The following is a 27,347-nucleotide window of genomic DNA, read 5'->3' on the forward strand; positions in this document are numbered from 1 at the left end:
CAGAAAGGTCTCGGTTCGTGTAGAGGCTTCCCTGCTCCTGACCTGGTCAGCTTGACACCTACCCCATTGCCTTCTAATCCTATATAGCCTGGGAATCAGAGTTCGATATTATTGTGCTAGCGGAGCGTGTTCAGTTTCCCAAGCCATTTCCATATCAGTTCGAAGTTGACCTTGTTGGAGCTGAGTGCCTTGATCGTCACTTGGCTGTTGGTCAGAATATCCGTGTTCTCCTGCTATAGTTTCTTTGGAGTTTGAAGGAGGCACATCTATCTATGGCGTATATATCCGCCTGGAATATGCTGGTTTGCTTACCGATTGGTTTAAAGTACGTTTTCCTTGGACCAGTGACCTCGGTCACCGCTCCTTCTGCTGTAAAGGATCCTCAGTGAAGCAGGTAATCGGTTGCTGGTTTAAGTAAGCTTAAATTTTTTCTGTTATCCCAAGATATTTCAGACTCCTTATCGAAGTGATATCTCGTTGTCATGTCATCCCTTGGTATGAGCAATTCCTTCAATTTAGGTAGCTCCCCACTTCACTGTTACCCCTTGGGCAATCTGAAGATCACCCTCGTTGCCTGCATCTGTATGTAAAGGTTTAGCGGAGTTAATCTTAAAGAGACCTTCACGGATGCTGTTGGTCCTGTCCCCATTGCCCCACTGATACTCATCCAGGCCAGTCTTTGAAGTTTATATAACTTTTATCTGAGTTTAGTGCTGTCTCCTCAGATTACTGCAGTTCTGTTTTTGTGTTTTGTTTTTTGATACAGGGTAATTTCCGTTGACCGTCTTGTCGCATTAGAACTTTAATTCTTATATGGTTGGCTGTCACCTTATCCACCGTTTTGAGGACGAACGAAGTTAGTTGATTGATCTGAAAGATTTGGGTTGAAAGAAATCCTTTTTACCCTCGTTAGGGGTGAAAACCACTTTTGCTCGCCTCCATGTTGACCGTATATATCCGAAGGCTATGCCTATCCTCACCACTCCCAGAGAAGGCCCTAAGAGTTGTCCTGGGAAAATGTCATCTACTCCGGGTGATTTCAGTGGTCCCCATCATCTTACCCTAGCTTCCGAGCATACATACTTCTTTTACTAGTTCCTAGGTCCAGCCCAAACGGGGTGTTATGCGTCCAGGGCATATGAGTAGATCCTACGTTCGTCATCTCGGTAATGATGTTGATTTATAAGTCGGCGAAAAAAAAAAGTTGAAGATATAAAACGTGAAATTCAGCTATTATTTTCGCAAAAGGAGAACTGCGAAACGAAGAGATCTATAAATAGATGGCGACAATGATGGGAATGTTCAGCAATGGGCCGACGAACACACGGATCAAGGATCTTGACTGCATGATCTCGGTACAGGTTAAAGATTGTCACAGTTGTATAACGCTATGCACAAACGGAAGTTTCCGATAGAATGGAGAAGGATGCTTTCTATGAGTAATTGCATGCAGTTAAGAAAACGCTTCCTTATGGTGACATTTAGGGTGTGAGGGTTGAACTGAATGCTGGAAGATGCACTTAACCACGGAACGCCGTGAAATTCTGCCTTCTGTGAATGAAATGGCTCACCGTAGACGAATTCGGGCTGTCCTTCCAAATAGAAGAGAAATAATGCACCCAGTGCACTCAAACGGAGTAAAGCCAATGGGCTTCACGGTCTCCCTGCAATAGTATGCATCGTTGCGCCTGCAGTTTATGCAAGTCATCTACTTTTCTTTATACGGAAACCCTTTGAATCCAATACCTTTCCCAGCGAGTACAAGGAGGGGATGGTGGTTAAGATTCCGAAAAAGAGAACTCGTTGTCGTGAGTGCAATCTGTCGTAAATATAAAAACTTAAACACTCCTGAAACGTATCAAGCCACATCTTGAAAGCCTGATCGAGAGAGAACAGGCTGGTTTCTCCTCTTGGATATCCAACATTGACCGCATCAACATCCTCCGGATCATTTTGGAACAGGGTGCGAGGCTTAAATCTTCGCCTCACTTGCTCTTCTTTGATTTCGAGAGGGCTTTCGACAATGCGAACATGGAGTGTATCTTGAGCGCTCTGGACAAAAGGTTCATTCCGAAGAACCTGATAGCTGTTATCAGAGTGACATACTCTATGATGGCGCAAAATGTCATGGGCTGTCCTAAGGTAAAATTTCCATACCGGAGTCTGACAATTGCTTCTCAAGTTTGTACCATTTCCCCAAACTTCTGAATACCCTTTTGTCGGTGTCATACCATACCATGCCAATTTTGGTCCCTTTTAGTTAAAATGCTAAGTTGGAGAAATCTCGATATTTTACTTTTCTAGGTCGTAAACTGACGGGCTACATCTCTTCTGAAGGATAGAGAGATATAGAACGTCAAATTTTGTGAAGATATGATCAAGAAGCAGTAAGGAGGGAAGCGTGATGAAAAAATCGGAGGACCTTCTTAGGAGTTAGTTTACATTTAAATTTAAGCATCCAATACGATAAAAGCCTTGAAATAAATTTATTTACTCTTTCTCCTTTCAGGTAAGTTCATTGTCATCAATTTTTGTATAAAGCAATGTCATGGCACCCAGGTAAGCAACTTTGCTCATTCATAGACACCTTTTATACCGAACCAAACTTTCAATTTGGATCAACCTCCTCATCCTTGGAGCACAATCCAGGATAATTAGGATTTGTACCTGTTGTACAACTCGATGCCGTGTCACCAGATTCATATACTGGACTTCCTTCCTCATTCCGTGATGCAAAGTTACAAATGGTTGTGACAAACAGGCGACCATTGTTTTTCCAGGTTGTAGTTCCGCATCCAACGCTTATTACTTTTTGGTTGACCAAAATTGCAAATGGACTGTAGTTTGGACTAGAAGTATCTAAATAGCTGAACAAGTTCTTCCCAATGAGATGATTCCTAACTACTTACTTTGTTTTGGTATAGCTGGCAATTTTAGCTTCATCAGCATCCTTGTATTTTTGGTACCATGTTTGGATCATCTTGATGAGATGTTCACGATAGTTTATGTTGACACCTTGACTATATTGTTGGAATACCAATTGCGCGACTTTTCGGAAAGTATATGTGTTTCGGCAAGCGTCGTGTTCCACAAGGCATCTCTTTGAGCTTAGAGCAGCCAGGCGACTGAGGTCGCTGCTCCAGGTAACGGTGGGCATTCTAGCGGCAGTTGGGAATGGACTTAGTTTTCCCAAAGCTACAGTATTGCGACGGACATTGATCATTTGTATGATGAGGTCTTGTTGTGCAGAAATATCGACAACACGAGCATTTGAAGAGCATGCTGCCCCAAATTTCTGTGAATGAACGAAAAAAGTGGTTGAAAAATGAACTCAGAAGAAGAAGTATTGTCCAGTCGAACTGGGAAACTTACCCCGTTGTTGTTGCAATCAATATGCTTGGCTGTAGTTGGAGGGTCACCAACTTGGCAGAGCTCCTCACTACAGTAATCTTCAGCTGAACATCCGAGGACTAATAATGCTAAAACGTAGAAAAGTTTTGCGGTTTCCATCGTGGCCTCTGCTAGAAATGGTTTACTCACTCCAAAGTAATTTCCTGACTGAGTTTCCCAAGGAGCACACTTGCCATTTATATCTTCCAAAAATGATCAATGCATTGTAGGTTGTATCAGCATCTAATACCCGAACAGACAAACTAAATATCACTTGGCATGTCTTCAAATATTGTCGCTTACCTATGTTGATACAAGTTGGGACTGATATTGTCTCAGAGTTAATTTTTCTTAGAAACTATGCTAATGGGGAAGTCAAATTTGGCATTTCTATTTGAATAGACGTTTATTATGAGTCACCCTAATTTCTAATTGAATAATCATTCCAGGGACATTTGTTTGAGGTTCAATGGATGATTATAATTGACCAACTTCCAATTGTCAGCTCAGATCGAGCCCGGTCGATCCACCCGCTTGTATCTGCTTTTAGATGGCTCAATTGGCCTTTTGAGTTCCGCTAGTGATATACCTGTACTTCTGTAGATATCTCATGACTTTTTGCTTTGCTGGTCATCACACTTTCTTGATACAGAAGAATCCCAATAACTTGTATAGTCAAGGGACGTGTAGGATAATCCGTTGGGAATACCTAGAGTTTTAGAGGTTCTTTGTCCATGATGGTACTATGTGTTTGTTGTCCGACATCCGCTCCCTGCGTATTTAATGTGATAGTTCTAGGGGAGGCGTGTAGGAGTATATTGGGGGCGGCTACCAGACAGGACTGCAAAGCCCCACTAGGACCTGGACACGCCCAGGTACATATTTGTACGCGTCTTCCATGATTTCGCTCATAATGGAGAGAAACATTCTGAAACCAATATCACCAAGTCGTCTGCACAGTCCAACAACTTCAGTCCGCTTCTGTCCAATCTGTGTAGAATCTCACCCATCACTTTCAACTAGAGCACCGGAGAGATTACGCTACTCTGAAGTATACCCCGACTGAGAACCGTGGTCAAGTGGGTACTTCGCAGATTAGCTTGAATTATCCTGGCACTTAGCATGGATGCTATCCAATGCGAAAGGCGCTCTTCCATTCCTATTTTTGTTAAAGCCTACTTAATGGGTTTGGTACTAACGTTGTCATATGCTTCCTCTCCAGTCCAGGAAGGATTCCTCCATTTGGTTCAGTCCGACATCAAATGGATGCGGATTTAGGACTTCCAAATTCCTAAAAAAAATGTATATTGCTTGTAGAATAGTGACCACTCAAGTGTGCTAATTACCTCGTGAAGAGCGGTTTCTCTGGAGTTGACTTTGAGGTAGATGTATTGAGACCTGGAGAAGGGCGCTCTCTGCTTGATTGCCCCTGAGTGAATATCCGCGAGCGCGAAAGCAGTGAGGCCTCTGGCCACAACTGACGGATTTCGATATGACAACTATTCGCGCGCATCCCAGAGTTCGGCGCGTATCCGAACGAAATGCAACGCCAATAAATCTCTACAAGCCATGACATAAACCATTTTTGGATTATGACTGACATAGCCCGGGCGGGTAATTGGATCCTCGCTGATTGGCGATTTGATAATGTCTCATGCCTGCATGCCCCTATAGGGCAAGGTTCTAATTCACAGTCCCCTTCGCTGGTTCGTAACAACTAGCAGCTTCAAGGCATCACTAGAAGTTCCGTCCAATAACAATAACGCTTTTTAGGAAAGGATGAGTTTCCATATTCCTTGGCTAGAATCCTACCTTAATTTTTATCACCCAGATTTGTTAGTGGTTTCAATATTTTGACAATAGTTCATCCGGGATCGCTTCCTGGCAGATCTGACGGCCGACTTGTACCTAAGGCAGCCCTTGCATCGTTGCAAGTATTTGTGCCCGCAGTAGACGGTGGAAACCTCCCTCGCCACTTTCTTGGGATGGATCTTCATTCCACCACGATTGTAAAATGTTTTTGCTCTATTTTAGAGGTCAGAAGGATTTGAAGGCGGTTTTTGAATGCCTTCCCCAGAGCCCCGATCTTTGATTCTAGTTCGTCTGCCATTTCAATGTTAGCATTGGGAGCACCTGAGAGTTTGTTCTTCATAACTTGATCAAACTTGATCCAGTCGATCCTCCTGGGGTCGTTGAAAGGGTAGAAGACCGCTGTGGCGACATATACTCTGATAAGTATCCAGCTGTGATCTGAGAAGGATCTCTGATCAGACACTCTTCAGTTTTCCGTAAGTTCAATTGTCGGTTAGAAGGATGATACGAAGAACCTCCCCTGTAAGGTTGGCGTGCTGCCCTTGTTATAAACCAAAAAGCTTTGTTGGTCATAATAAAGTCAAAAAGAGACTCACTACTTTCGTTGATTTTCAAGCTATCCCAAAGGGTATTGGTCGCATCGGGATCGTAGCCTATCAACACGTTGGCCTTCCTCACTGCAATGATGGATGTGAGATGTTATAGTTTTTCTGGTAGAGCTGATCGGTCGTGGTTCATTTGAACATTGTCAGATCTCTGGAACTGATCTCCGGACATAGAAATGCGTGCAGGTTCTTTCTGATAAATGGATGTTCAGATCAATGTCCTCTATACTGTGGAATGAATTGTGTATTTACTTCGGAGTACTTTAATGGTTTGACCTTCTCCGATTAAGAGTTCCTGTATTAATGTGGCGTCGACGATTTCCTCTCGGCCGAAGCTTAGCTGAGGCGCACTTCGAATGCTGCGAATTTATCTGCATGATCTACTTCTGTGAGACGATCATCAGACCCCGTCGGACCGTCGATCTTCTTCTCTAACTGCTCGTTGGCGATATCGACTAGGTCTACCTCGTCGTGCGGTTTCGTGGAGCAGCACACTTTCACCATTGTGTTATTGACTCCGAACCCCCTTCTGCAGTCCGCCTTTTCCAGTGCTTCTAGGCCTCCATTTATATGGAGTAAAAAAGGTTGGTTGTTCACTTGGTGCTCTTTGCCCTAGATTGTCACCCAGTCATCTATGAAGATCCTTGAGTTTTGAAGATGCAAAGATTCGATGTACGGGTCCTTATCCATGCATCTCCATATCCTTGATAAGCAATAGGTAAGTGACTCGTGGACAGGTCGCTGAACGGTTTTGCATTGTATGCCACGTCGTTCGGCTGTTACTGTTCCAATGTTTGCCGGAGTTGCTGCTTCTGCATACTCTGTTTTTCTTGTTCCGTTTTTAAACCTCATCCTGTGATCAATTGTGCTTAAATGCGGTAGGTTTCTTTATCTGCTAGTTCCCTAGTTATTTGTGGTCGTATTGATTGACAATCGCTTGGCATTTAGCGAGGTCCTTTTCACTCTGCTCGTCGACTTCGTCGACTGACGTCACGGTTTCGGATCAGGAATGCTGTGAATGGTACTCCCTACGTCCAGTTGGATAACGGTAGTTTCGAGGCAAAGCGGTGCTATGGCTTGCATCGACTATACTGTCCTCGATGCTTACTGTCGCCTGGCTACCGTCGGTTTTTAAAATAGAATCTATGCCTTGACTCCACCAGTATTGAAAAATTTCCTTCCTGACTACACCACTAGGGTAAGGGTCTGAAACTGAAAGTACCCAAGGTATGTAGTGTCTACATATCTTCGGTGTATGTTATTTAACCTTGACTTAGGGTCCTATTAGCACCTTTTCCAGTACAGAGAGGACGATTCCCGGGTTATTGTTTCGGTTCATCCTCCGCTAGATTCTGTCGGAGGACGGTTTCCAGTGGCCATCACAGCGAGGTCGTGTCAGGATTTGCCGAACTATGCATTCTTAATTTGAATCATAATCAGACCAAGCCGCCCTGCAATTTTATTCCCGGTCAGCTGTTTGTTAGACCTAGGTACAACAATTTTTCTGATATGAGTACTTTTACACGTAGTATTGCAAAAATTGGGGATGCTATGTTTTTTCTTTTCAAGGAAATTGGTGGTGCTCCGGTGCTACCAAATAATCAGATTCAAAACTCAGGTTCTGCTTTTCCTGCCGCGGTTCTGCCGCTTAGCTTGCTTTTGATGATCTTGCTTCAAAATCGTGGTGTATGGTAGAACAGAATTAGGGTTAGATGCGCTAATTTGATGCCATCACTCCTAGGAAGGCAGGGAAAGGGAATCTAGTGCGTTCAAAGTAATAGAGTTAGACCGGTGAAAGATGGGAGGTTACAATAAGTCTATTGCCTGATTTCATTCGGGATTGGTCCTCGATTTAGCATAGATAGTGCGCGTGTGCCATTTGGAGTCAGCAACTGGCAAGTAACGGGAGTTGATCGAACCACCTGGACTATTCAATTCGCTGCTATACTGACTCTTTTGGTTGGAGTATGTCACCGCTAAGATCAGAACTTTAATAGAGGCAGCCAGCCTGTCAAAATAGGTTTATCGTATACCGCGGAATAAGGTAGTATAGCCTGACAGGCTGTACAATTCAGATATGTTCGTGTATGTGTGAAAACTTATGTTCCAAATCCTCGGCCCATCTTTTAAATAATCGGTCTTTTACTTTGCCCTGGCTGGGAACCCTTAGGAAAGTTTACTCTAAGGTTTAGCCTTCATGTATGTATAGTGCGTTAAATGTGATCAAAACCTCCTTCGGAGCAGATCCAAGATGGTGCTGTGGTGGTAGGACCTTGCAGTCCAGTATTCTGATTATCAGAGCCTAATAGTACCGGGCGATATTATATATTTGATGTGAAGGTCGAGTGGAAGGAAATGCAAGTCCCGTCTATTGAACAAGATCGCATAGCTCCTGTGGTGTCAAAACCTGATGTTTTGGATGATGTTTGCAGGTGTGTTGCAGGTCACTACACAGTAGAACCATAAATGAATATCGGACGAACTAGGCGTTTGTATGTCCATTGGAATACTTTTGGACGTATCCTTCGTTTTTCAGAGTGGAATCGGACGACCTAGGGCTTTCTATATCCATTGAAGTACTTTTGGGCGTATCCTTCGGTTTTCAGAGCGACTTTTTGCAAGCCTCGAAATAAGCCGGCTTTTTCAGCTGGTAGTTCTATATCTAGCCTTAATTTGGCCACGCATCCATGACTATAGTACGATGCTTTCCATTTCGAGAAAGAAACTGTCAGTTTTTGTTTAGCCACGGGAGATGGAAATCAGGTATTTTTGTCATAGTGTGAATAACATTAGATGATGCGTATTGGATTCGTGCTAAGCTTCCGTCACAAGCCGCGAAAAGGACATGTTTTCAAACACATCTCACAAATTCTCGTTAGCAACGGTGCGAAAAAGCTCTGATACTAATAGCACCAGGTCATTTCCATATTCTATAATATTATCTGGTATCTAACCTGGGACAGTTTCTTCAAAATTTGCACAGATTTACCAACAAAGAAACACTTCACTTAAGAACAGCAAATGTTGACTGGATGGAAGGCCAATTGTCTGTCTTGATGAAGTGCTTGAGCAGGAATTAATTTACCCACCAGCCACTGTATGGTCTGTAATCCATTAAAGAGCGAAGAAACCTAATCTAATCAGCTGGACGGCCTAGCACTGAGTAAGCTGTCTTATCTTTTTGGCCTTAACGCAGTCTTCAGAATGAGGCTTAAGGGTAATTGACAAATATTCCTCAAACTGACAACATTCGGCTTATGTGCGCCAAAATGTGCAGTGCATGGAACGTAACCCTAACTTTTACCTGGAAATCCCAAGCGTTCGTCAATTCATTCCTGCGTCATGTCATCGCAGTATTCTGGCCTGAGACAATAAAATGAAGTGCCTCGTCGACGTATAGGCCAGATATCTGTAAATTTGTTGATGAGAAGTCAGAAATGGCAGTGGATAGGTGACACATTGAAAAAGCGAGATAGCTCCATTGCAAGTTATCCTATGAAATAGAACTTCCTATCCCAGGATAGTCGAAGATTGAGTCACTCTAGAATTACCTCCTACTTAGAAGTTCGTGGCAACCAAAATAGGTCCTTGGAAGAAGTTAGTTGCCCTTGGAAAAAATTGGATCACGAAACCTTGATCCAATTTTTTCCATTTATAGGTTAACCAGTTTGTAGTATGTCAGGCTTTTCAATATCCGTGAAGTTCACTTTTCGTGGGGAGCTTTCTTATATCGTAAGGAAATGTTCATCATTTCTTGGTGAACTGCTACCAAAATGGCATACCTCGCAGGGCATGAAGGAAGTAGGTTCTAAAAAGGCTTCGTTTGGCAGTCTCATTGGGAAATACAACATCTGAATGAAACTCGACAGGGCGTTGAGAGTATTTGAATTTTCTAGTAGCTTTACCCTTTCAAAGAACGTGCAAGTGCTTTTCGTAGTCAACAGTTAAAGTTGAGAAGGGGGCGATCAACCTCAGACTTTTTTAGGAACCAGATTGACTTAGCTAACACAATCGGAATACCAACATGAAGCTGCAGTGTTACCGATTTGCAAGTCAAATATTCAAATGGATTCAATGACTCCATTATTCTATCTGAGGTATAGAGCACATGAGTTGGAAAACACTTTGAATATCCTAGGAGCTCTGTCTCTGGTATATACGTACGCTAAAATCAGATGAAGGCCGGTTTTCACACATACCACGGAGCACTTTGAACTTCCTAAGATACCGGACGTTCTCTAGTTAGCCTAGAACACTTCGATGTTTTTCTTACAAGCAGGGATAGGCATTCATTTTGAAGTCACTGAATTGGCACTGGATTTCTGTTACCCATGAAACTCTGTCGTTCAAAATATCTTTATTAGTTTATCATGAAAACGTTGCACTCAAAATAGATTTTCTAATCAGCATTAGGATCAACTGCTTCATCTATTGAGCACAATCCCGGGTAGGTTGGATTAGTTCCTGTGGTGCAGTTAGAGGCTGTGTCACCTGCCTGGTACACCGCCGTCCCTGGCATATTCCTTGATGCGAAATTACAAATCGTGATGACATCAAGACGGCGATTCTGCTTGAATGTAACAGTCCCACAACCAATATGCGTAACTCTCTGGTTGACCAGAATAGCAAATGCACTGTAGACGGGGCTGAAAAAATGAAACAATTAAGAAAGGGCTTAAGCGAGCTACCAATAGAGAAGTTGATCTACTACAGCAGTCTGTCCCTCTTTTGATCTTACTTGGCCTTTGTGAAAGTTTCCATCCTTCCAGCGTTTGCATTTTGGTACTTAGTAAACCAAGTTTGGATCATTTTTATAATATGCTCTCTGTAGTTTATGTTGATGGAACCTATACTGTATTGATTGAATACGAGTTGAGCCACCCTTTTGAAGGTGATCGTATTCCTGCACTGGTCAAACTCGGTAGAGCAACGCTTTGCACTTAATGCTGCGAGGCGGGCCAGGTCATTACTCCACTGAACGGTAGGCATACGGATAGCCTTTTTGAATCCACTCAAACCACCTGTTGCTACCCGATTCCTACGAACATTGACCATCTGGAGAATGAGACTTTTCTGCGGAGTGATGTTTATGATGCGGGCGGTTGCAGGACATCTAGATGCGAATTTCTGGGAAAGAGATTTGAACAAGAAGTAGCTTTTTCATCATCATATGACTTTCTTTAATGCCGAGATTCACTTGGAGCATACTCATAAGGTGCTACTTCACTGAGTGCAACAAGGGAAGACTTATTTTCTCTTTCCACCATTTTTTGAACGTATCTTTTCAAAGTTAAAAGGGAAATTCTAGAAAAACTCACCCCCGAATTATTGCAGTCAATGTGCCTATCGCCTGGATCACAGATATCGCCACTACAATAATCCTGCGCGGAGACAGGCATGGCTAATATTGCTGCTATAAGGAGCACTTTCGGAATACCTTCCATTTCGGGGGTAATGCGTGTGGAACTGTATTCGCTAGTGGTAACTGAAGATTGTCATTCTATTTATATACCGATCTTTTCTTTATTAGGAGAGGGTTGTTTGGTATATCGAAAATACTTTCCAAGAAAAAAGCTGACAAATGGCGACAGCAATGTAAATGCAGCTTGCCTATAATTAAATGAGTGATAGAAAACACTTTTTTTCAGAAAAAAGAAATGATATTTGTCCAATTGGAAAATGGAGTTAAGATATTTTTAGGTGTTTTGAGTTAGCATTTTTTGGGTTGTCAAGCTTAACATTGGCTTCGTGCCCAAAAATTAACAGGCTAACTATGAGGGGTTTCCTTCCTCAAAATAGTCTATGATGAGCTGCTTTTCTGGGGTAGGGTGGAGGGAGGAGAGAGGGTGGAGAACTAGCCTGGAATCGTTTGACAAATTGCTTCGTGCTAATTCTCCTCTTCTCCCATCCGGTCATTGCACCGGTGGACCTCAATCTTCTTCGGAAGAAGAACTCGTACGTAATGTGCAACACAGCTTTATCTGGCAGCCCTTAGACAATGTTGTCTAGAGAGAGAGCGCACCTGTGCCCATACAAAGTTGTCGACAACATGACTCCATCTGTCAGTGCTCCTCAGCATCTCGCTTTGTTGTTGTTTAAAGAAAGCTCTCTTGTGTCATTCCACTTTCAAGAAGAAGAAAAAGTATGATTGACATTCTCCACCAAATCATCATAAAATACACAGTCAGTGGATCGCACCTTGTATAGATATCACTGAGAACCGCGGTTTAGTGTATGCTGTCATTCGTCACAAGTAACAACCTATCCTGAATCCTTTCCCTTGGGCTTGCAGATAGTTTTGCGTTGCTTAGTGAGGAGGACGATGGGGATCACTGCTGCGATCACGCGCATGTCTCCGAACCTTATGCTACCCGCAGAAGTCTCCGTCTCCCCTATCTTCATGACAGCATTCACTGTGCATCTCCCTCCTCTAAAACTGAACTATCTTGGGTCTCGCCGTATCAAGCATGCGGAGTGCTTGATATGCAGACGAGAGCTCAGTGTTTCCTCTGCCTTTGCTGATCAGCGTGAACCCTGTCACTTTCTAGGGTCAAGGAAAAATGCCCCCTTTCAGGCAACCGTTGAATGGACCCGCGGTAGTTTATATACCTCTACCAGGATACCGGTTTTCCTGGTTTCCTATTACAGTCTTCGGCGCCTTCTACACTGTTCCGAACAAGATGTGTTGGAATAAATCCAGTGTAATGCTCGTTATTAAGGGAGCAGATTTTTCCGTTGAGTCACGATCTTTGGACATGTTGATAACCGAGCTCCAAACATCTCCATTTATTTCGTCGACTAGATTCTGCCAGCTGCGAGCTGCAGAGCCTCTTTTTAGCTTATTTATACTCTGATATTCTGGTGCATGCCTCCTCGCGTTTGTTTGTGCCAAACGAGGCACCTTATGAAACTCCTTCTGCAGCTCGGTAATTTCTACTGTTGTTCAATATGCCGTTTTCAGTATATAAATGAATCTACGACAATATCGGCAGCAGTTCCCCTACCCCAAAAAGTGTCCTTCAGCTCCTGTTCCGAGTGTTTGTGATGTTCCATTTGTAGGAAGAGTGCCGGACTGATGCATACCGAAAAATAACGTCAACTCCTTCGGATATGATGAATTGATGGTCGCTTGCTGAAAATCCTTTCATAACTCGCTATCTATCCACCGACGTCACCAGTGATTCCGACACGAACGTGATGTCGGGAATACTTCCTTCGCACTCTTTGTGCTATATTGTCGGCGTGGACGCGCATTCGTTTTCCTCTGGAGTCTCTATGGGGCCCATTCGAGTGCCCTAGCACTAAATCACCAAAAAAGAATCGCCCCTTTGTGCCCAAGACTCCTCCAAATCTCCGTTGATAGTCTAGTATTGTCTCATTCGGTGTTACATAAACGCTAAAAGCATTATAGGTAAATAACGAATCCAGACAAAGCCCGACAAACTTGAAGTCGGCTGCCGTCCCAAACCTGTTAAGTCGCGATATGATGAGTTTGGGTCCTTGTATCAGTACTGTTCGATGATTAGCATTGGATTACCTTTTACCTCCTTAGCAAACTTGCGAACGTCGTGGATCATGTTGGTCGCATCCTAGCCCCTTCCAGTTCCCCCTGAAGGTTTTCAGCAGGCACGCTACGATTCCTACAGAAAACGCAACCTTCCTTGTCCACATCTATCGCATGCTACCTTCCGCAAGACCTCTAGTAAGTTGTAGACGTGTACCCATAGGCCTCACTCCTGTAATATTCGGTAGAGGGTATTCGTATTACCATCAAATCAGAGTTTTTTCTCCTAACGGCCCCTTAGCCACTTCTCCCAGCTGCCCCTTGTCATTTGTCCTCGAACCTTATTCAATGAGAACTCCGTCAACCTGTGTTTTCCGTATGGAAGATAATTCTGCTCCACTGTCCTCGAGCTTGACCTTATAGCGGAGGTATCACCTTCCTTCAGATAAATGAGAATGACTAGTGGTTTGGCCCCCTTTGTTGCTCCACAATTAGTATCGTCCTTAACTTGAGGCAGACGGCTTTCTATCGGTTTTTCTTTTTGAACCTTAGAGTCCAACTGGAGGAAACTTTCTTCAGATATGTCTTCGCTATTTTTACTTTTTTCCCAGTTCACTCAGCAACGGACTATTTGTAGTAGGTTTGGTGTTACGATGTCCGCCTGCAAATGCGGTCTAGAAGTTTCTCAGGTTTCGTCAGTCTGTTTTTCATGCGTTTGTTGACGTTTACCCAACAGTTTCTGGTAAGCTTCTCCTCAGTCCCAGCAATGACACCCGACTGGGTTTTTATTCTTTCTATGTCCAAAGCAATGACATCACTCCAGAGTACTGAAGTTCCTGTCCCCTATCGGTACTGGATCACTTTGTGAAACTTTCTCTACATTTGACAATTACCGTTCGCTCGGGGCGACGCGTTCTACTAATACAGGTTCAAGGCACATTACGCGAACAAAGCTAAGGGGATGGCTTCTGATACAGGCCACAACTAACACCTTTAGCTCGAGGATCATATTGTCGCCTTTAGGGGACGTAGGTTGCTGCATTATCGTGAGCGAGGTCATGGAAAAGTGATCACCTTGCTGCCTCCGATAAGATCGTAGAAGCTCACGATGCATGCTTACATGCAGTGACGTTTGAGAAGTCATAGAGGGTCATTATGTGCCCTTAGGCCCAACTTGACTCCCGTGGAATGACGGAAGAACGACTGAGTTTACTAAAAATACTGCAAAATGCACGCTATCGTTCAAGAGGACTGTTACGAAAATTTCACTTCCCTCCCCTCTCCCTTTCTTAAATTCAAAGTTATACAATGTCACTCAGACAAAGGGACAGACGGCCAGTAAACTGCCATGCAACCGCTTTTGAAACGACTTGCTATTCAAAACCTAAAAACAACGATTCGTATGGAAGACTGACCGGATCCATCCTACGGTTTAGGTTGTCCAGAGCGTTCTGTAGTTATGCGCGGACCACGTTAGATAAACCGATGTCGTCAGTTACTGTCTCCAATTGATAATGACCAAGGCTGTGATCTTAATTCTGTAGCTAAAGGATGTGCTAGCAATTGTGGGCCCGAGAGTAGCCTCAAATTCAGCTTAACATCTGTGTACAACGTAGAGTGGGACTTTAGCGAGATGCCGTTCATCGAAGACAATGCGCAACTTCTGGAGCATTGTATGATGTGAAATCTAGAACTCAAGGATCTTTTCTAGAAAAAACGCATGTGCCCGAGGTGGTCCTAATCTCACATGAAAGACGGATTTTTTTAGTCAAGCGCCGCTGGAGGTTCTGAAATTAGAGATCAGCCGATCGCCGAAGTCTTAAGCTCCTGACCTAGATGGGGTCCTTGACAACGTAGTTGCCATCACTTCGTTTAATAATGACGACTAGGTAACGGTTCTCGTCCTTAAAGAACGCAGCAACTCACTGCTTGGGAACCTGGCGAGATCATGTTTTAGAACTTTGGCCAAAGAGTTGACAAATTAAATTCTCTGTTCAAAGATTTTGCCAGGTTGCCTGTCGAAATGTCTGGGTTCTGTGATGCTTCTTCGTCTGGTTTGGAGAATCCTGTCCGAACAGGATTTAGGAATTTTGCGCTCGCGAATTGATTTGCTTGTACATAAGGTCGCTGCGATTCTTTGATGTTTGAAGGAGACGTCGAAGTAATAATCAAAGCGACAACCGGGTCTAGCTCGATGATAAAAGCAGTCTACCGAGAATGTAGAAAAAGGTGTGGCGTACCAAGCCGGCACATAGAAATGTTCCCATAAATGCCTACAACTACCACTCCGTTTGAAGTTTTCCGCGGTTGGAGTCCTTGGAAATGAAACACCTTTAAATCTTGAGTCAAATATCGCACGCCAGAACCGGGAAAAAGGTAGTGCCGCGCTATCGTCAGAAATCGAGACGGCAGGCATGCATTAGGCGACAGCCCAACGGTTCCAAACATGCTAAAAATATTCTCGATAGCAGCGAAACCGAAGAATTTCTCTGCTATCAATACAGCCAGATTGTTAGCTAGGGCTTGCTATTGCATCATGGATGGGTTCGGCAATAAATAATCTGTGGTTTCCTCCCACAATACCAGGAGTCCCCCAAAAAACATTTCAAATGGTTAACAACAAATACCAAGATGATTCAGCATCATCATCATCAACAGTGCAACAACCGGTATCCGGTCTAGGCCTGCCTTAATAAGGAACTCCAGACATCCCGGTTTTGCGCCGAGGTCCACCAATTCGATATCCCTAAAAGCTGTCTGGCGTCCTGGCCTACACAACCTACTGAGCCGGATTTTATCCACAACCGGACGGTCATGGTATCGTTCATAGATTTCGTCATTGTGTAGGCTACGGAATCATCCATCCTCATGTAGGCGGCCAAAAATTCTTCGGGGGATTCTACTCTTGAACTCGGCCAAGAGTTCGCAATTCTTCTTGCTAAGAACCAAAGTTTCCGAGGAATACATGAGGACTGGCAAGATCATAGTCTTGTACAGTAAGAGCTTTGACCCTATGGTGAGACGTTTCGAGTGAAACAGTTCTTGTAAGCTGAAATAGGCTCTGTTGGCTGCCAGCAACCGTGCGCGGATTTCATCATCGTAACTGTTATCAGTTGTGATTTTCGACCCTAGATAGGAGAAATTGTCAACGGTCTCAAAGTTGTATTCTCCTATCCTTATTCTTCCTGTTTGACCTGTGCGGTTTGATGTTGTTGGTTGATTCGTCTTCGGTGCTGACGTTGTCACCATATATTTTGTCCTGCCTTCATTGATGTGTAGCCCAAGATCTCGCGCCAATCGCCGCCTGCTCGATCTGGATGAAGGCAGTTTGTACGTCTCGGGTGGTTCTCCCCATGATGTCGATATCGTCAACATAGGCCAGTAGTTCGGTGGACTTAAAGAGGATCGTACCTCTTACATTTACCTCAGCATCACGGATCACTTTCTCGTGGGCCAATCTTATTCGTTTCGTCGGGATACCGAATTCTCTCATGGCCGTGTACAGTTTTACCCTGGCTATGCTATCATAGGCTGCTTTAAAGTCGATGAACAGATGGTGCAACTGTTGTCCATATTCCAACAGTTTTTCCATCGCTTGCCGCAGACACCGCAGAGAGAAAATCTGATCTGTTGCTGATTTGCAAGGAGTGAAGCCTCTTTGGTATGGGCCAATGATGTTCTGAGCGTATGCTGAGCGTTCTCAGCAACATGATACCTCTATAATTGCTGCACTGTGTGATATCTCCCTTTTTATGTATGAGACAGATAATGCCTCGTTGCCAATCGTCAGGCATTGATTCGCTGTCCCATATCTTGAGCACAAGTTGATGAACCATTTGGTGTAACTGGTCGTCTCCATATTTAACCAATTCGGCTGTAATTCCATGGGCTCCTGGCGACTAATGATTTTTTAGTCGATGAATTACACGGATTGTTTCTCCTAAACTTGGTGGTGGCAGTATTTGTCCGTCGTCTTCAGTTGGCGGGACCACCAACTCGCCGATGTTCTGGTTGTTCAGTAGCTCATCAAAGTACTCAACCCATCGCTCCAATATGCCCATTCTGTCGGAAATCAGATTTCCCTCTTCGTCTCGGCAGGATGAGCATCGAGGTGTATAAGGCTTCATCCTGTTGACTTGTTGGTAAAACTTCCGCGCCTGGTGCGGTTGCTCCCTGTACTTTTCGAGTTCACAGACTTGTTGGTTCTCCCAGGCTTCCTTTTTGCGTCTGTGAAGTCGCTTCTCCGCTGGACGTAGTTCGTGATAAGTCTCGGAGCGTGCCTGCGTTCTTTGAGAATGGAACATTACTCGGTATGCGGCATTCTTCCGTTCCGTTGCTAGCTTACATTCATCGTCAAACCAGTCGTTCCGACTTTTTTGCGGCTGGGGCCAAGTATGTTTGTGGCCATATCCATGATAACGTCCTTCAGGTGGTTGTGAAGATCATTTGTTGATGCTTCATCTCCAGGTCTTCTGTTGACTGCGGTTATTGCGGCATCCATTTCCCTCTTATAGGTGTTCGCGGAGGACTGTGTTGTGAACCAAGATGATCACAGGCGACTAATATTGCGCCGGAATCCCCGTAACGACAAACAAAAGGGATCTCGCATGACGCGATCTTTTGTGTTTTCATAAATGTGATCTACTTTCCTCAGCATGAGCTCCTTAGGTTTTTTCGACTTTTTTAGAATACCAATCAATGAACGTTGCTCTGTTGATTTTTTGGGCATCCCTAGAAGCTTACCCTGCGGGCAATATATAATTGTAATGTCCATAGTTGTCGATAAGTGGTTCTAGCGATGAAAAGAGCTTGCTTAGCTTTTTGCCTTTCACGATTCTGAATTTCTACGGTCTTATTGGCCAAGTTTATGAATTTGCATCGCTAGTTGCTCTTATTGTTATGGGGATGCTTTCTTTTTCCAAAACCTTGAAATCATTGTTAAGGAAGATTGCCGGGTATTCTTAGAAAGTAAAGTACCCTTGTAGGTTCAGATGGCATTGATGTCATCATTTCGATCGTGATCATAGCATGTTACGCCTCCATCATCGTGAGGCACCGTTCATTGCCTCCTGAAGTCGACCAGCAGTCAGAACTATAATGGGAGAGAGCGGAAGTGACATCGCGGTACAGTTTAGATTTGAGAGGACTGTTAATGCGTCAATCGCAAAGGACACTATTGAAACGGTTATATTTTCTTGCCAACCGGATGATATTCTTCATATTCCCAAAGTCAACCATGAAATCGTCAGAGCCTGTTGCTTTCACCGGATTGCCTGCTCGCACTATTCCTTTCACTGAGGTTTGTAAGAGTTTGGATGACCGCTGGTCAACTTGGGAATTTGGTGTTACTTTTGTCAACCATGTGTCATTGAAAGTAATTCAGGACGGAATCCTGTCTATTCGGAAGCTACTCATCTTGTGATGATATTGAAGATATTTATTTCTTTTTGTTATGGCTCACTTACACCGTCAGCATTAGTTCACCTGAGATCATAAACTGTTGCCAAAACAGCAATTTTGAGAAACCCAATAAATTGCTAAATGGTCATACTCAAACCAGCTGAGTATTTTTCAATTGATCGGATCCAGCAATGTGAATACTAAGTACGCATGAATGGGAATTAATCTTCAAAGCGATTATCTTTCATTTGTAAACATCTGGTCCCGATCAGAACTTAATTAGTTTCAGTTTTCAATGCTACTTTATTTTTTATTTAAAGAAAGTATTACGTTGTTGAGACAGTTTTCAGAACTCATTAGGTTTCCAGCTGCATAAATAGCACTACGTGTTTTTTTCCCCAATATTAGCGGTACATTTGCACAAACTTACTTGAATTAAGTTTGGACAAACATATCCAAATGGCTTGTATAGTGAAGAACGGAAGTAACGAAAGTCCCTTATGATTGATTCCACTTTATATAGAAGCTACTTAGCACGATAAAGGCTTGGAATCACTAAAAATTTTGAACCTTGCTTGCCTTTCATGACGGGAAAAATAGGGTTCAGCCGAAAGGCATGTCCAGTAAACTTCAGCTCAAGGTCCTCTTTGGGCTTTGGCTGCTCTTACGTTGTTTTAACATAGTTTCATAGGTTGACGTTGGTAAAATAGGGTTGCGCTCCGAACAAGATACTGTAATACACCATACTTGGTTGGCAATATTCCCTACACGCAAGCAAATAAGCAGATATCTTATTACCTAACCATTTATAGAAATTACAGGAGATTAAGTTTTTGGAAAGAGAATTCCTATTACCTCTCTGAAGGCTTTTTGACATCGATTCATCGACCCTATACGCCAGCAGTAGCTCTCTCTTTATTTGATTGGATTTCATGTCAAGGTTTTTCCTGAGGGTCATACCTGAACCTGTTAATCACCATAGGTCAGTTTAGATATTCGAAGCAAGTCTGGTATGCACTCTGAAATGCTATTTCGGTAATAGAAAGGACTATGAAATTGAATTACATACAAACTATTGCTACCAATGTACTAACGAACATCTTAGATTCAAAATCTACCCCAGTATCGTTTGCTGTGTCAGTGTCTATGGTTGCGTGTGCTGGCAATGAATACCGCCTCGCGGTGATAGAGACAAAGATGTTGCTTTGAATCAATGAGTTAAGGACTATGATTACATCCGAAGTGAAAATATTCACGATCGATATGGAGTTGCACTCGTCGTGGAAAAATAGCTAGAGATGCATTTTCGATGGTGTGGTCAAGTAATTCGCGCTAACACGAACTCACTTGCTAAATTTGGCCCGAACAACCAAGTCGATCGGAGATGATTCAAAGGTTCAAAGGTCGACTAAAACAGGGATTATTGAAAATTATTAATTGAAAAATAAATGCATGAGAAATACTGAGAAACTGAGAAAAAATAAGCATAGAAAGGGAAGAAGAAGGAGAGGAGGAAGGGAAGTCACGAATTTAGAAATTCTTCCTTTTCCAAATGGAGGATAGAGGAGGGAAGGAGGAAAAGTCACCTTTGACAAGGCTACTTACTGTAGGCCAGGGTTTCCTGTTCTACAAGGGCAGTTGGTGGCAATGAAACTGAAGCGCAGGCTGACTGGGTGGATGCCTTATACTTTACTAAGGAGTGAAAAGGAGACACCATATAGTACATGCTCCTTACTTCTAAGCGTTTCAAATTGTCATCTGGTGTTAAGTATTCTCCCAGGTGCCTCAACCTATTTTGCACAAGTATCCGACACTGCCCCAGAACATGTGTAGAGATTTCATCATTCATCTAAAGATATTGTCCGTAAAAATCCCTAATTTCCGCAGCTGATAGTTTAGCCTGCAGTGACCAGTGAGTATTTCCACTATAATCTTCTTTTTGGCGAGATTCAAATCAGCTTTCGAGCGTTTGGGTTCGTATTCCCCCATAAGCACCCTAAAATGTTCCATTCCTGGTAAATCCGCATAGCACAGTTCCCTCAGTCTTTTTTTTAGCATAGTAGCCATGGACACACTTCCGATTCCACAGATTGGCTCTGGCCCGTATAGTCCTGCTTCAGTTTTGGCCAGCTCGCCCGCTACTTTATCGCCTGGGTTAGAATCCCTGCAGAGAAGAGTATCCAGAGTTTATTGACGAACCGAGCGTGTTCAGTGTTTTAAGGCATTTATATACCAGTTGGGATTTGACCTGGTTGGATGTAAGTAGGCCGCTAGGCGTAGAATAGCAATGTTGGGGTAGCTTCATAGTTACTTCCTAGTTTAAAGGTGGCACAGCAATCTATGGCGTATATTTTCGCCTTGAATATACTGGTGTGCTTGACTATTGGTTCAAAGTACGTTTACCTTGGACCAATGACCCCGGCCCCTACTCCCTGTGCAGTAAACGAAGTAATTTCGGTTGATCGTGCTCCCCGGTAAGTGTTGCTGACATGGGTGTAGGAAATTGTGCATCCGATTGTTAGTTCTAATGTAGTTGTCTACGACCGTTTTTACCATTCTGAGTACGAATGATGTCAGACAAATTGGTCTTAAGCGCTTAAGGTGAAAAGGATCATTTTATCCGCTTCTATCCCTATAAATGAGTTGGTGCGGCTTCGTTAGTGCTTGGAGCTTTTTTTAAATGTCGTAGTATTATCCTCCCACTCCGACTTGGTAGTTCCTTGTGTTTCGCTCTCCGATTTGCGCCCTTGAATGTCCGCCCGTATGTAGCAGGCCCAATTCCCTGTTTGGTCCTGCCCTTTCAGTTTGTATAGCTTCCGCAATTCCTTCAGGGACTTCGGTAGGCTTTTCATCCGATGTGTCCTCTTTTGTTTCTCTCTGTGCACCTGCACAGATGTGCTACCAAATCTATAATTGACGGAACAGTTACGACGTTTAATTGCCCCAAAGGATCGGTCATCTCCTTCGATCGTGAAGAGTTTGCTCCTCCTTCCTTCTGAAAACTATTCATAACCGTATGAGGAAATTCATGTTTGGAGTGATGAGGAAGCGTGGAAGCATCGTTCTCCTGCGCACTGTCGACAGTTCCGTTCCCTTCGATCCTGGCAGTTTAGGAAGTATGGTCCTAAGTCAGCGTGCCATGTCCTCTGTAACGCAGTCTGCCAGTATAAGAACTGGTGGAAGGCGTATACCGATGAACACGAGCTCCTTATTCCATTCATTGAGAAATACTTTCAGCAATATGGTCAGTCGAATTTTCTTTATCGCGTTAGTCTAGTTAACCGCGGGTCTGCTGGCTCTTAACTTCACCCCTGGCTTCCACAAGATTTCCCTTCTCTTGGACTTGGTTTTTGGGTTTCTTGAAAACATTCCCCTCTTGCGGGCTAGTCGCGGCTCCTCGCCGTTCTCTTGTCTCTGGTGCTGAAAGCTTAGGTCTGCCTTGAGCCTTCTTAAGGGCCTCTTCTGGTTTCGGGCCTTTCTTCAGACGTATCATTTTTTGACCCTGCTCTAACCCGTAAGTACTCTGTTTAGTTTTATAATCTGGGAAGTCAGTCTAAAATGAGGTCCCCATTGGTCGAATCCCTCACCAAGTAGATGGTGGACTCACCACTCCCCATATCCTAAACAAAAATTTTTTCATAGCTTTCGCTTTAGTGAATGGAAGATATAGTTAAACTTCCATGCTTTGTGTGTTCATGTGGAGTAAACTTGGTGATCGCTTCTCCTTGAAGGATACTCTCATTGTTGCTATTCAAACTATAGATAGTCCGGTCTTTGTATCTGTTAAATCCGGTGACTTCCAGAATATGTTTGCTACCCCACTCCCCTACACACCACTCTTTGAGGATATAGTGAGAGTTAGCATTCGAGGGATCATGCGTTTGGCGCAACCGACCTTGTGCTAGTGAACATTTTTCGACTTATTGTGGAGGGTCTTTTTAGTATCCATCGGTATTTCTGTAGATACCTTGTTCTAATGTTTTCTGTTTCCGCTTCAATAACGGGTCTATAAATGGTAACTTTTTTTCCTTTTTTGTCTCAAAGGTGGGTTCTATTTGCTATTGTGGTTATTTGAAAGAACTCAAGACATTTTTCCTCGAAAATCTTGACATCAGCCCAGCCGAAGCTAACTCTGTTTCCAGTTTAGCCATGAAGCTCTTACTGATGGAGGGAAAGAGAAAGAACGTTGCTTATAGGATTTCCTTCCCGATTTTTGTCTCTAAAGGCGAAGAAGCTTTCTAGCATGTTGATTCTGATCAGCTTCCCCTTACCTTTTTACTGTTTGGTATAAACAATGTTCTACTAGGGTAATTACTTCTTTGACAGGAATATCCGAAAAGGGACCTCAAAGGACACCGTCCACCTAAAATTTTCCAATCAACTGAAGGATCTGGGCGAATTCGCTTGAGCCTTTAACCGATTACTTCCTAAACTGTTCTTCAATATTTTTAATCTTGGGATCATTTCAGGTAATCCCAGATTGGAGGCTTTTAGATTGTTATTTCCTCAGATTGGCTGAATTGTCAGTCCTGAATTTTTCCTTCATCCTGCTCTATTAGCCCTCTTTGTTCAATACAACGAGAAAGTCCCCTTTTTCCGCTTTTAAGTAGTGGCCCGGTTTGTCTTTGAGCTCCTGAATCTGTCTGGCTCAGTGACACACCGACCGAAAATCAGTTCACTATTCCACCAGTAGTTCACCCTTCTTGGCGCCGATGGGCACATGGCGTAGCAACGCACTCCGTGATATGGAGGACTGTCTTTGTGGGTGTGCTTGGTATAGTGTCCTGGTCCAGCCAGACATGTATGAATGTATGCCCGTCAATTGCTTTCGCAGACCAACCAACGTCTCGAACCACTTGGCTTGTTCTTCAGGTCGAAGACGATCGCCTGGTGATCACTTTGAGTGTAGTGTTCACTGACGTTTCAAGGCATATTGTGAACTAGTGAAAGACTAACAAAAGTCAGATTCACAACCGAAGTGGACCCGCTTTCCGGTAAGTATTTTCCTAATCATCGTTAGTCAAAATGATATTTAACTGGGCGAAAGGCTCCAATCGACAACACCCTCTTGCATTCATCGGCGAACTTCTCTATTCTGTGCGCCATGCATTGAAGTCACCGGTATTGACTCCAGCATGGGAACCCCCAAGAGATATCAACGACCAGGAACTCACTAGTCCATCGCTAAAGCGGCTGGTATTGGAGTTCTGAGGCTCTGCACATGATCTGAGACCCAGAGTATCCAGACCTTGTTGGACGAGCCGAGCGTATTCAGTCTCTCAAGGCATTCCCATACCAGTTTAGAGTTCACCTGGGTGTTAGGTGCCCAAGTGCCTTCATCGCTGCTTGGCTGTCAGTGAGAATAGCAATGTTCTGTCCCCTGTAGTTCCTTTGAAGATTAAAGGATGCACATCTGTCTATGCCGTATCTTTCCGCCTGGAACATTCGAGTGTGCTTACTCATTGGCTCCAAGTACATTTTCCTTGGCCCAATGACACCGGCACCCGCTCCCTCTGCTGTGAGGGATCCGTCAGTGTACCAAGCAATCAGTTGCTTGTTTAAGCCGTAGGTCCCAGCCACGCTCTCCTTGCCTTGTTACTCTAATGTGTTTCAAACTTCTTATCAAAGTGGAATCTCGTTGTGATGTTATCCCTTCGTAACAGTAATTCGGTATACCGCCTAGAAAGAATATCAATCTTCCTTCGGTTTAGGCAGCCCCCAGCCACATTAATACTCCTAGCTATTCTGAATATTGCCTTCCTTGTCTGAGGTTGATTCCAAAAGGACCTCTTGCGATGCCGTTGGGCATTGCCCCACCGATACACACAGAAGCCAGTTTTTGGAGGTTATGTAACTCCTTGGCTTATGTGCTGAGTTCAGTTCTTTCTGCCCAGATTACCGCCCCATAGGAAATCATTGGCCTTAATATTGCAGTGTATATTCAAACTAGTATCTTCGTGTTGCAACCTGATTTTTTTCTTGCTATAGACCTACAAGTTATCAGAGCCCTCGTAGCTTTCCGACCAGTGTTTCAGACATATGTCTTCAGAGTAATTTTTGCTCTAGCGTAATTCCCAAACATTTGACCTCTGTTTCTCGTTTCACCTCCATGTCATGTAACCTTATGGCTCTCAGTTGATCAAAGTTACATCTTCTAGTAAATGGTACTATGGTGGTTTTGGCTGGGTTGATCCGCAGTCCCACCTTCCTGCACCAGGCACTAGTAGCCCTTAGTCCAGTTTGGATTCTATTACATAGGGTACCTTCATATTTGCCTCTACAGATTAAAACAATGTCGTCCGCGTAACCCTGTACTTATATTCCAGTATTTGTTCCGCGCAACAACAGGAATTCGTCCACTACCATACTCCACATAAACGGCGATAGTACCCCGCCCTGTGGACAATCCTGAGTAGTATTCATGACAATAGAATTTTTACCTGTCGGTACTTCAATTTGCGTATTCCTTAGAATTTAGCCTATTCAGAAAGCCAGAAGGTTTCTCATTCCCTTGAGGGCATCTTGTACCTCTGTGTGCGATGTGTTGTCGAATGCTCCTTCGATATCCAAAAACGTACACAATGCTATTTCTTTTGTTTCTATAGCATCCCGTAATACATCCGTCAGCTAATACAGAGCAGTTTCAGTTGACTGTCCTGCCCAGTAATCGTGGTGACACTGATGTAGGGGGTTACGCTTTAGAACGTTAGTTCTAATATAGTTGTCTATGATCTTCTCCACCGTTTTGAGTACGAACGATGTTAGGCAAATTGGTCCGAAAGATTTAGGGTGAAAAGGATCCTTTTTACCCGCTTTCAGAATAAAGTCCGTGCCCGTCTCCATACCCTTGGTATATATACTAGAGCTATGGTCCCCGTTACCATCCTCAGAAGAGGCTCCAAGATGACTCTTAGGCCTCTCTGGAGTAGTGCTGGGAAAATGCCATCTACTCCGGGTGATTTCAGGGCTTTGAAAGTTCCCACTGCCCAACTTACCCTAGCTTCTGATCATACCTCCTATACTAGCTTGCAGTTCTCCTTTCTTCCCCTTTTATTCGTTGTTGGGTTGTCAGGCGGAATGTTGTCGTCTGCCGGGGGTAGGACCCCGGAAAATGAGCTCTGAGAAGCAAGTGTATCCAGTCCTCCTCATTCTTTGCAAATGTCCCATCTTCCTTCTTCAAACAGACAGAGGATATTTCCTCGTCTTTGGCTACAACCTTTTAAAGCCTGTTTGCTTCTGTGATTTGTCGGATCACTTCACAGAATTCCCTGAAACTGTTTCGTTTTGCTTTCCTGATCGCGTTGCTATACGCAGTCAGTGCATTTTTGTGCCTCTGCCATTCCCCGTTTTGTTTTACTAGGTTGAAGAGTTTTCGTACCTCTGTTCTGACCACTTTCCTATTCTACCATGGTACATCCCTTGATGACTTAACTATCTTAGCCGGACAGTTGGCCTCACTTGCGTCAACGACGACTGTGTTGAGGTTTTCCACCACTGTTTTTAGTTCCAGTTCGCTCCTGATGTCACCGCCCTCTTGAAGGGAGACAATGTTGTTGGTCAGGTGCGTTGCATAGGATTCCCAATTCGTTCTCCTGAGATTCATTCTTTTTATTTCGGAGTTACCCCCAATGTCGAATCTGATTATTCTGTGATCAGACATAGAGGGCTAATGCGACACCATCTAATTCCTGAGCAGTCCGTTCATTAGAGTATTTCCTAGAGTTATGTCTAGTACCTCCTGGCTAGTGCTGGTCACAAATGTTGGAGTGCTCCCTAAGAGGAGTTCCAAATTACCTGCATGCTTCCTCCTTGCAGACCGCGAATCTGTCCCCGGTACACCCAAGGCTTCTGAGTCAGCACTATTCCAATGTTCTTCTTTGAACTTGCCCTTGCAATTACCGCAGATGCAGTTTTCGCATGGTGGAGGTTTATCTGGGCTATCTTAGTGCTGACCATTGGCTCCGTAATTGTTTGGAGCTTTTCTCCACTGTCGGAGTATCGCCCTGCTCCTTCGGCATGGTGCTTTTCTGAGCGTGTTTGCCCACCCTGAGTCCTACAAGTCCTAGGTCTAGGTCGTCCAGCTTCTGCTCCTCACTGGGCAGGTCTACTTCACTGATCCAGCCCTTTCCGCCTTTATGGCTTTCGAGACTTCTTCGGGGACCTCGGTATGATCGTGAAGAGTTTACCCTTGCCCTCCACCTTGCTACTGAAAACTCTCAAATTGCGTATGGAGATCCTCATTCTGAGCGATTAAGAGGCCCATGAGACCTTTCGTCTCTATTGTTGTGGTTTTTTGGAGAAAAACTGTCACCATGTGTGCTCCTGGTATATCATCTCCAGCACATATTGACATATTGGTCATTTGAGTACTATGGTCCTAAGCCACTCTGCAGTGTCTTCCATCGCGCAGTACACCAGTATATGACCTGGTCGAAAGCGCATTCCGGTGAACACAAGTTTCGCTGTCCATCCCTTGCACATCTGCCTGACGACAAGGTCTTTAATGGTTTCCTGCTCCTCACGAGCGAGTATCTGCCCGGGAAACATTTTTGGCAGGATGACCAGTCGAATGCCCTTGACCGCACTAGCATAACTAATGGCGGGCTTCCTGATTCTTGCCTTCACCCCTGACCTGC

General features: G+C 43.9%; 2 protein-coding genes across 10 annotated transcripts in view; one reads left to right on the top strand and one right to left on the bottom strand.

Annotated features, from left to right (window-relative positions):
• LOC119660390 (dystrophin, isoforms A/C/F/G/H) overlaps positions 1-27,347 on the top strand; it is a 1,277,654-nt gene that overhangs the window by 303,701 nt on the left and 946,606 nt on the right. The gene's annotated exons all lie outside the window — the stretch shown is intronic.
• Positions 2,470-3,574, bottom strand: LOC119660394 (antigen 5 like allergen Cul n 1-like). Its single transcript, XM_038068930.1, has 3 exons — positions 3,373-3,574; positions 2,910-3,295; positions 2,470-2,849 (listed from the first exon to the last, which is right to left on the bottom strand). The coding sequence occupies exons 1-3, from the start codon at positions 3,508-3,510 to the stop codon at positions 2,609-2,611; spliced, it is 765 nt and encodes a 254-aa protein (XP_037924858.1). The 5' UTR covers positions 3,511-3,574; the 3' UTR covers positions 2,470-2,608.

This window comes from Hermetia illucens, chromosome 6 (assembly GCF_905115235.1).
Source record: "Hermetia illucens chromosome 6, iHerIll2.2.curated.20191125, whole genome shotgun sequence".
NCBI lineage: Eukaryota > Metazoa > Arthropoda > Insecta > Diptera > Stratiomyidae > Hermetia > Hermetia illucens.

Bases quoted from the DNA above. Each gene is read 5' to 3' on its own strand.
- LOC119660394 (XM_038068930.1), bottom strand. From the start codon at position 3,510: ATGGAAACCGCAAAACTTTTCTACGTTTTAGCATTATTAGTCCTCGGA. The intron at 3,296-3,372 runs GTAAGTTTCCCA...GTTCATTCACAG, and splicing joins TTGATTGCAACAACAACGGG to AAATTTGGGGCAGCATGCTC. The intron at 2,850-2,909 runs GTAAGTAGTTAG...AGATACTTCTAG, and splicing joins GCCAGCTATACCAAAACAAA to TCCAAACTACAGTCCATTTG.